The following is a 9,179-nucleotide window of genomic DNA, read 5'->3' as shown; positions in this document are numbered from 1 at the left end:
GGTGGTTTTCAGGTGAGCACAGCTACTCTCTGTTCCAGCACTTACTCCATACAGACAAAAAGTCTGTGGGCTAAACCACAGGTTCCATCTGTCTGAAAGCCCACATTCCCAGGAATATGAACAAAACTAGTTGGCCTCTCTCTGGCTGTTTTGATGAATTTTTAAAGGATAAAGCATTTTTTAAAAGGCTCTCTTCACTGCTTAAAGGCACGTGAGGGCTTTTTCCTTGTGCTCAGCAAACACAGCGAGAGGTTCACTTTAGCGCAAGAGGCTGATTCCCAGATTTACCTCCTCCAGTCTGAATTTCAGATCTGCACCGTGCTTCCCTTTTATAGCAGTCAAGACAAAAGTCTGTAGCTTTATACCAGAGTAAAAGGAAAACAAAACAAAAATCATTAATACATCCATCTTACATCCCATTTATTTAATACCAGAGCAGTAAATACAAATAAGAGTTCTGGAATTTGGCAATGCTAGAGTAAGGTAAACCTACAAATGTCTGTTAGTAGTTCTGGAATCCTGTGTGGGCTGGGAAGCTGAAGGGTGTACGTGAGAAATCTGCACGTTCGGTCTCGTAGATATTGACCTTAAAATATACTTAAAATACAATGCTCTTGATATGGCAGAGAAGCATCTGCAGAAAAACAAAGCAGCTCTGTGCCTGTCAACTGAGAACTATGTTCCAATATTTGTAGCCTTATAACAAGTGAAATAAAGAGTATCTTTTGCTTTAAAAAAATGTGATCTTTGGTCAACACAATAAAATGTGCTTTAGTACTATTTTATAACCTTGCTGCTAAGATTATACATAACCTTTTTATATTGTCTTATGGGTGAACACTCAAAAACTGAAAGTAAAATAAAATGATCTGAAACTTTCTAGTTTTACTGCAGGTAAAATTTCAGAGCAGAGGTAGGCTTCAACTCAGCATCCTACAAAGACTGAATCCCAGCTGTCCCCTGGAGTGGGTAGGGGGCAGCAATTCATCTTCAGATCACTTCCCTTTCAGAATTTCTGTATGAGCACAGCACTTGCAAACACGCTGGGCTAAGCCCTTATTTAGCTGTCTAGTGTAAGAGCTCTGAATGTCAGCTGACAACATATTTAAACCCATCTGATGTTTAATATCCACATCTGAAAAGTGTAGCTGGCAGTACTCAGTGTTCTCTCTGTGGCATTTCAACACCACAGCGATGAGTAGTTGTAAGGACATTGGTTATTAGGAAAAACACTCTCTGTGAGCACAGGTCTTACCAGCAGGCTGACCTTTAGATCCAGGCAGACATCCTAAAGAACTTGTGCTCTTTACCAGTCCATGTGCCTTCCAAGCTTCTGCTGCCATCTGAGATTGCGCAGTCACACCCATCTTGCAGCTAATGAAGCTTTTGTTAAAGCTTAAAAAAGCTGCTCTGTGGAAGGGATCAGCCCAAGCCTTATGCTGGCCCTTGCTGTAAAATTCTTTCACTCAACAATAACCTTGCCAAACCAGTGCTCACTGATTAACATTTCACTAACATTTCAGCTCCCACACTCCTCAACCCTCTCTACTTTCTCTCATCACTCCTGGAATAAAAAAAAAGAGATACATAAAGCACTATTGCCTCCTGTTTCAGTATCTGCTTCCCTACTTCTGGTGCCTCTACAAGGCAGCTTTGCAGGTAAATACCTTTTGTAGACTTTGTGTCTAAGCATTTAATTCATATGAATTTCAGCAAGTGTAAGGCACACAAGGACCTGAGTTAAATACAAACACATTACCACATGAAGCTGCAGTACTTTTGTTTTTCTTTAGTGCAAATGCTCTTGCACACACACAAATAAACTAGAATTCTGAAGTAAGATTTTGATCAGCAATGCTGAGTTTACTGGATATTTTGTGGGTGGCACTTTAGGGGCATGGTTTAGTGGCAGACTTGGTAGTGTTTGCTTAATGGCTGGATTTGATGACTTAAGGGTACTTTCCAATAGAAGTGAGTCTGTGAAATGACTGTTTATACCTCAGTTTCACCTAGAAGCTCTATCCAAGACCATGTTGGTGTTGAATAAATACAGACTAAACCTCTTCCCTGGAGCAGCTTACAGTTTAAATGGCACTGCCCTATACAGTAAATCTGCAGAAGAACTGAAATACAAGGTCAGGTCTTCTAGGTCTAGACCATACTATCTCCCACCTTTGGTTTCTACTGTCTTACTCCTCCACATATTAACCTTGGGAGGAAATTCAGTGAATCCCAAGAGCTCAGCTCCATTATTTCAGCTTGAAGTTCCAACTTCAAGACTAACCATCTCTTACACAGATTTCCTTCTCTTCCCAAACATATTGTTGATTAACTTGGCCATTGACTTGGAACCGCTCAGTCGTCTCTTTTCCTTCACTTTGAAATTGGCAGTGATGCTCCTCAGCACCTTGGTGAACATGGCCACAACTTCCTGATAATGCTCTGCTGCAGACAGTTCACAGAATTGGCACTTGTTATCTATTGCCAGCTTCTGTCCTTCGTCCCAGCCAACCTCCCTCATGTGGCATAGATCCTGTTTATTGCCAACCAAAAATATTGATGACTCGACCATTCTGAAATGGAAAAGGTTCCAGTTAGAGAAAAGATATGTACAATGCTGTCATGTGCTGTGCTAAATTCAGTGTGTATGAAAAGTATGTATGTTCAGGGTAACAGGCACTGCGAAAAAACCAAAATGAACTAACCAGCCCCCTCACCTTGCCAGGAAGAATTCTAGTTTTCCATTTGTGAAAGGATTTTCCAGACAAGCTATTCTCTACCAGTAGATTTAATTTTTGTTTTCTCTACTCAAAGAATTAGTGTATTTTTTTAATCCACTCCTTGTTTCATGCTCTGTGCTGCTGAGTATATTGTCAGCACCTGGACTTCATTAAGAAGCAACCTGATCATTATCTCCATTTGCAGGTAACAGAACAGAGTCCGAGAGATACCTCAGTGTTAGTGGCATAACTCAAAAGGAAACACAGGAAATCTAATTCCAAGCTTTTGCTAAAATTATTCCTTTCAGAAATTAACCTTAATTAAGAAAAATCAGCAGTAAAACAGACAAAAAATGGGGGTTTTAATCCACTTCTGATACAGGTAAAGGATTTCACTCTTTTATTTAGAAAGCACCTCAGCTGACTGATGCAGGAATACACACGCCCATCCACACTCACACCTGCACTTCTGGTGATTCTTTTTTTTAAAGTACTTTCTTTCCATATCGTCACCCATGTGTACAAATAATATTGGGGTCACCACCAAGGGCACTTTAGGAGATATTTGTGGTACTACTTTCCTTTATTGTGGGAAATGCTTTTTTCAGCTCCTGTATTTGTATATCTCCATTGATAATTGAGTGAAAGAGTAAAAGCACAGACTGACTATGCCAGGCTTTTTCACCCATGTAAATCACAGCAGAAATGTTTATGGCCATAATTTAAATACTAGTTTTATAAGAAATAAGAACAAAAATACTGATGTACTTGGTTTTGGATACAGTAAAATACACTGTACTCTGCCACACATTTTACCCTCAGGTACCTTGTTGGCATTGAGTTACATCACTTCAATACTGCTGGATTTTAATTGCTGCATGCTCACAAAAGAGTTATCAGCTTTTCTCTATGTTTGCTGAGGGGAAAAAAAAATAAATAATGCCACTTACTTTTTACAAACTCCTATGTGAGACTCTCGGATCCTGTAGAGCAGTGCTTTTGCAAAGGCAAATGATGCTCTGTCGCTGATGTCATAAACAATGATAAAGCCATCAGCCCAGTGGAGCTCATCTGTCAGGGAGAGCTTCCCCTGCTGGGGCTGAAAGAGGTTCAAAAGTACATGGAAAAAGAATGTTACTCTTGTCACTCCAGAGCCTTTTGTCTGTCGCTGTGAATGCGAGAACACAGTAACTTTCAGTGCAGAAGATATTTAATAGGTTTAGGTGCTGCCATCAGGCTAGTGCCGCTCCTAGAGCCTTAAATGGCATCAAAAATGGCACTTTGGATCACTGACAAGTTCATTGTGAAACATTTGCACTAGGTTTAAGCAGTCAAATTACACAAACTGTACAGCCATTGCTTATGCTCAATATTCTGCAGGGTGACATGAGAGTGAAACATACAGGAGCCATCAACATTTGTGTGTTTTGTGGTTATAGCTCTGATTTGCTTGTTCCTAATGTTCTAACTATAGTAAACATAATGATTTTCATTTGTTTTCTTTCCTCTTTGAATTGTTCATGTTTCAAACACTAATTACCCATATGTTAAATTTCTGAAGAGCTAGGGAAAAAAATGTTCTTTCAATCTGCAGTTGAGTTGAATAAAACTAGTGACTAAAGTCACTTGAGTGATAATAGGGTTATACTAATCCTCACCTCTCTTCACACCAAGAAACTGCCACACTTCTGATTTCCAGAAAGCAACAGCTTTAAACTGTCCCATTAAGCAAAGGAGTGTCATTTCAAAACTATTTAAAATTAACTTTTCCCTGCACATGACTTGGCAGCAGCTAGCAAGACCATAGGACCTAAAATAGATTAAAAAAACTGGAAGCTGATCAGAGAAAAAAAAAAAAAAATTACTTTGCTAAACGGCTAAAGTTCGGCCTTGTTCCTAGGGGGAAAAAAATGAGTATAGACAGCTCAGAGAGTGCTAGCACAAACATATGCTGCACAGTACCTGAGTCTCTCTAATCCTGTAAATTAAGTAAATTAATACAAAACTTTATTTCAGAGTGATTTACTGTGGTTAGATTTTAATTGTCAATATGCATTATGGCTTTCCTGGGAAAAGGAAATTGTTCTGTGAATGCAAGCCTTACTTCCAGGCCTGTGTACTTTGACCATTTGTGCAGCCATTTAATAAACTGTTTGCTTTATAAGCTGAATTTCATTCCTTCAGGGTATTTGAGAAAACTCCATGTAATCCAATAATTTATCTCTGTATTTATCTATGTAAAATAAAAGCCATAAGTTATTTCTCTTACTGTTATTCCAAAATAGTAATCTATTTGCAGAAAATGTCAGCAAGGAAGGGTTTTGTTGATGAAATGGGAAAGAACTCAGTAGTTCCAAGCCCCAGCAACTACAAAATTTCAGTCTTTAAAAAAAACCAGCAGGCACAAATTCCAACAACCAGATGTTTGTAACCCCTTGCCCCTTTTTACCATATACACAGGTAATGAAGAACAGCTTTTCTTTGCCCTCCTCCTGCTAAATTCTTACCTGTGAACAAGGGTCATAAATTTCCAGGTGTATCTGCCTCCCATCCAGGCACAAGTGTTTCGTGTAGATGCATTCTAACAGATAGATATTATCCAAAGAAAATCAGTGTTACTGACTGGGGATGACAGCGAAAAGAAAAGGCAACAGTGAAATTTGATAATACTGAGGATTCCTTGAATACTGGTTATTTGACTGGTTTCTCAAGACATGTAGAATCTTTTGTCACTGATCTGGTTTCTTTGCAGATAAGGAAGGCTGTTAGGGAAGCCTTTTTTTTTTTGGTGGTTTTGGTTTTGTTGGCTGGTTGCCTGGCTTTTTTCTGAGCACACACTGGCAACAAAACTATTGAATTTTGCACCAATCAACCCTTTAGGCAGACCAACATATTTCACTGTGGTGTTCCCATTGAAGTCTTAGTGAGTGAATACTTTCAGACCCTGTTTTTCCTCTCCCAAAATGGAGGGGAATTCACAATCCTCACAATCAGCTAAATGCTGATCATCATTCAGCTTGATATGAGGGCTCAGGATTATAAAATGTGCAGCTCTGATTCTGCACAAAAGTCGTTATTTAGCAATAATATTTATTTACCATGGCTTCTGGTTCTTTAAGAGTTCTCATACCAGGCAGCATTAGACCAAGAGTATTTACAGGACTGTGTCCTTAGGATCTAGTCCAAAAATATTTCTGCAGTGTCTCAGATTTAGGACTCTCAACCAGCCCTGGCAACACTGGGAACTCTACTGCAGACACACCATCACTACTATTTAAAGCAGCAGGATGTTCTGAGCAAGTGGAACCAGTTTGTGGTTGCCAACAGGCTTTCTACACTATAATTTTTCATTTTCTGAACTACAGGAACAAGAATTGGTGTTGACACTACAAAAAACACACTTAAAACTGTAATGAGGGATACCTCTGTGATCTCTGGAACTCAGCATCTTCAGCATTCTTCCTGCTCATCTTAAGAATTCATCTGATGAAAAACTATCAGTCCCAAGTATCTCAGCGTATAAAATCCACAGCCCCTTGCTTGCTAATTTAATTAAATAAACTTTTAATTATTATTTTGACTCCACTAATAGTGGCATGATCTTTATTTTACCCCCCCCCCGCCCCCAGTCTTACCAATTTCCCCATCTCTAGAAACAGTGCTAAACTTATCTTCCAACAAATACTTGTTAAAAAATGAAAATGTTCTGGGGGTTTGACATGCCTTTTACATGCCTCACAGTACTGGAGGCTGAGAACAGAACCTGGTTTTGGTTGCAGGTGGCTTGGAGCACACACAAATCACAGAGAGCACATAATTTACATGTGGTAGCTTAGACTTAGAGCAGCCAGCTGGGACACAAACTGCTCAATCTGTGTTTGTATGGTAGAGAACACATGTACAATTGCAGCTCTTCCTTCAGAATAAGTTCATTTGGATATATTCAATGCAATTCAACTCTTTTTTTTTTTTTTTTTTTTTTTTTTTTTTTTTTTTTTTTTTGTTATTTACAGATCAATAGAAGCTACTCTGATTCCTGGGGAGCGGGGGGAAGTGTGGAGAGAATCTTTTAGCAAGGGAGAGTGCAGTAGAGGGCAATCTCTGTGCCTCGTTAAGTTTTGGGACTTCTGCTACATCAGCTAGCATGGCAGCACATTTTTAAAGTTATTTGTGTATAAGCTGAACGGTATTTCTACTCGGGATGTAAAAGTCCAAGTCCTGCTTTGCCACTTTCCAAGTTCAAACACTTAGAAGTGTTTGAACGATCGGCATATTCGAAGTTACATTTAATTCTGTGTACAGCCAGGCTTTCCTCAAAGCCACCAAAGCAGCGCCTCCCTGCCTCGCTGGGGGCCTCTCGTTATACTTTGATTGACCACCCGTGCCAATAAATGATCGGTCTGCCCTCTCCCGTGGAGCCGAGGAGGGGATATTCGGTAGAACAGGTGATGTTTTGGGGTTTTTTTGTCTATTCCTTTGCTCTCTCTGATCGAGCTGACCATACCCCACCCTCGTCTCTACTCGCAGCCCTCTCTCCACAGGCGCTTTGAGAGCAGCGATCCCTCCCCAGCATCGTGCTCGCCCTTTCCCCCTTCCCCAGCGCTCACACCCCACCAGAACCTCCCGAGGGGAAACTCCCATCACGCCGGAAAGTTCTGCGACACCGCGGCTTTACCCAAATCCCCCATCAAATTAGCGCTTGAGACGCCTGGGGGGAAAAACCTCCATCCCTGCATCCCTGCATCCCTGCATCCCTGCATCCCTGCATCCCTGCATCCCTGCCCGCGGAGCCGCTCACCGGCGCTGGACGCGTACTCGCCGATGAAGCGCCGCGTCAGGAACCGCACCGCCAGCGCTGCGGGAGGGAAGCAGAGCCAGCATGAGCGGGGCTGTGCCTCCCCTTCCACCAAACCCGAGCCCACCCCTGCCTCTCTGCCCTGCCCTTACCCGACTTGCCGGCTCCGCTGCCGCCCAGCACGGCCACCTTCACCTCGCTCATGCCGCCGCCGCGCCGCCCCCGCCGCCCGCCGGCCTTTAAAGCGCCTGGGGCGACGCCGCCCCGCATCCCGCATCCCGCATCCCGCATCCCGCATCCCGCATCCCCGATCCCGCCTCCTCCCGGCTCCCCGCCCGCTGGCGCCGAGGGAGGTGCAGCTCCCCGCGGTGGGCATCGGCCTCTCCAGCTCCTGAGAGGCGCCTTCCTCTTCATCCTTCCTCTTCCTCTTCATCCTCCTCCCCTCGAGTGCCCCCCGGCCGTCCCCCGCCGCGCGAACTTTCTGCAGGTCGCCTTCCCCTCGCCTCCCTCTTCCCTCAGTGCGCTCAGGAGATTGAAGGGAATGGAAAACAAGGAAAAAAAAAAAAAGAAAAAAAAAAAGAAAGAAAAAGGGGGGGGGGGGGGAAAGCCCCCCAAAAAATCATACAAAAAACTCAAAAAGCAAACATAAAAAAACCCCAAACCCTAAAAACAAAACAAAAAAATGCAAAAAAATCAAACAAAAAAACCTAAAAACCAACAACAACAACAAAAAAACCCAAAACAAAAAACCCGCAAAAAACCCTAAAAACCAACCAACCAACCAAAAAAAAAAAAAAAAACCAAGCAACACAAAACCCCAAAAAAACCCCAAACCAAAAACCCCAAAAACAACAACAAAAAAAAAATCCCCAAAAACCCCAAAAAAACAAGCAAAAAACAGCAACCAAAAACCCCAACAAAAACCACAAACAAACAAACAAATTTCCAAAACTCAACCTCTCTCTCTCTCTCTCTGTGTGTGTGTGTGTGTGCGTGTGTGTGTGTGTTTGGTTTTGCTCTAAGTTTGTTTTGCAGGCTTGTCATCCTTTTCTACCATGAATATGAAAGTGAAGAAGCTAAGGTGGTTTTTGGTGGTTTTTTTGTTCATTTTGTTGGTTTTTTTTTTAAGTGATTCTGGGGCTTAACTTGCTATTAAAAAAAATATTAACTTGCTATTAATAAAAAAAAAAAAAAAAAAGTGTTTGCACTTGTCTGTTCTTCAGCCCAGGTTTTGAAACTCTTATCTAAGTCTCCCCAAAGCTCTAATATTGTAAAAAACTTATGTGGTCTTGTCTTTTTGTGCCTGAGAATGTTTTTATTGAATTTAAATTTGGACTTGTGTGGTGCACGGTGTTAGGCTAAGACTTGAAGAACACCTGTGGAAAGGGCAAATATGAAATAGCAAAACAGTAGAGATGTGGAAGGGGAGGTAGAAAGGGCTTACCCCCCTGAAAAGGCTCCCTGTGTCTGCTGTACCTCTTTTTTCTTTTTTTGAGGTTCCTCAAGTGCTCTCTAATGTCTGTTTGGTTCTGAGCAAACCCCAAATACATCTGTGCAAAGGTTTACTTAATCCACTGAAATAAGAGATTTAACATCCAGGTTCTTTTTATACTTGTTCTGTTCATGTTTATTTTATTTGGTTTATATAACTTTAGTATACTTAT

At 41.6% G+C, this 9,179-nt stretch overlaps 1 protein-coding gene across 1 annotated transcript; it reads right to left on the bottom strand.

Annotated features, from left to right (window-relative positions):
* Nucleotides 1–399: 399 nt before the first annotated feature.
* Nucleotides 400–7,768, bottom strand: RERGL (RERG like). The gene is made up of 5 exons (XM_021535203.3): nt 7,668–7,768; nt 7,519–7,575; nt 5,228–5,301; nt 3,671–3,819; nt 400–2,573 (listed from the first exon to the last, which is right to left on the bottom strand). The coding sequence occupies exons 1-5, from the start codon at nt 7,717–7,719 to the stop codon at nt 2,291–2,293; spliced, it is 615 nt and encodes a 204-aa protein (XP_021390878.3). The 5' UTR covers nt 7,720–7,768; the 3' UTR covers nt 400–2,290.
* Nucleotides 7,769–9,179: the final 1,411 nt, after the last annotated feature.

This window comes from Lonchura striata, chromosome 5 (assembly GCF_046129695.1).
Source record: "Lonchura striata isolate bLonStr1 chromosome 5, bLonStr1.mat, whole genome shotgun sequence".
Classification (NCBI taxonomy): Eukaryota; Metazoa; Chordata; class Aves; order Passeriformes; family Estrildidae; genus Lonchura; species Lonchura striata.
The sequence above is the reverse complement of the archived record's forward strand: the minus strand, read 5'-3'. Positions and strand labels throughout refer to the sequence as shown.

What these genes read in the sequence shown, in the direction of transcription:
- RERGL (XM_021535203.3), bottom strand. Translation starts at nt 7,719, where the DNA reads ATGAGCGAGGTGAAGGTGGCCGTGCTGGGCGGCAGCGGAGCCGGCAAG. An exon ending in CAGCGGAGCCGGCAAGTCGG is followed by an intron (nt 7,576 to 7,667) that starts GTAAGGGCAGGG and finishes TCCCTCCCGCAG; the next exon opens with CGCTGGCGGTGCGGTTCCTG. An exon ending in CACATAGGAGTTTGTAAAAA is followed by an intron (nt 2,574 to 3,670) that starts GTAAGTGGCATT and finishes TTTCCATTTCAG; the next exon opens with AATGGTCGAGTCATCAATAT.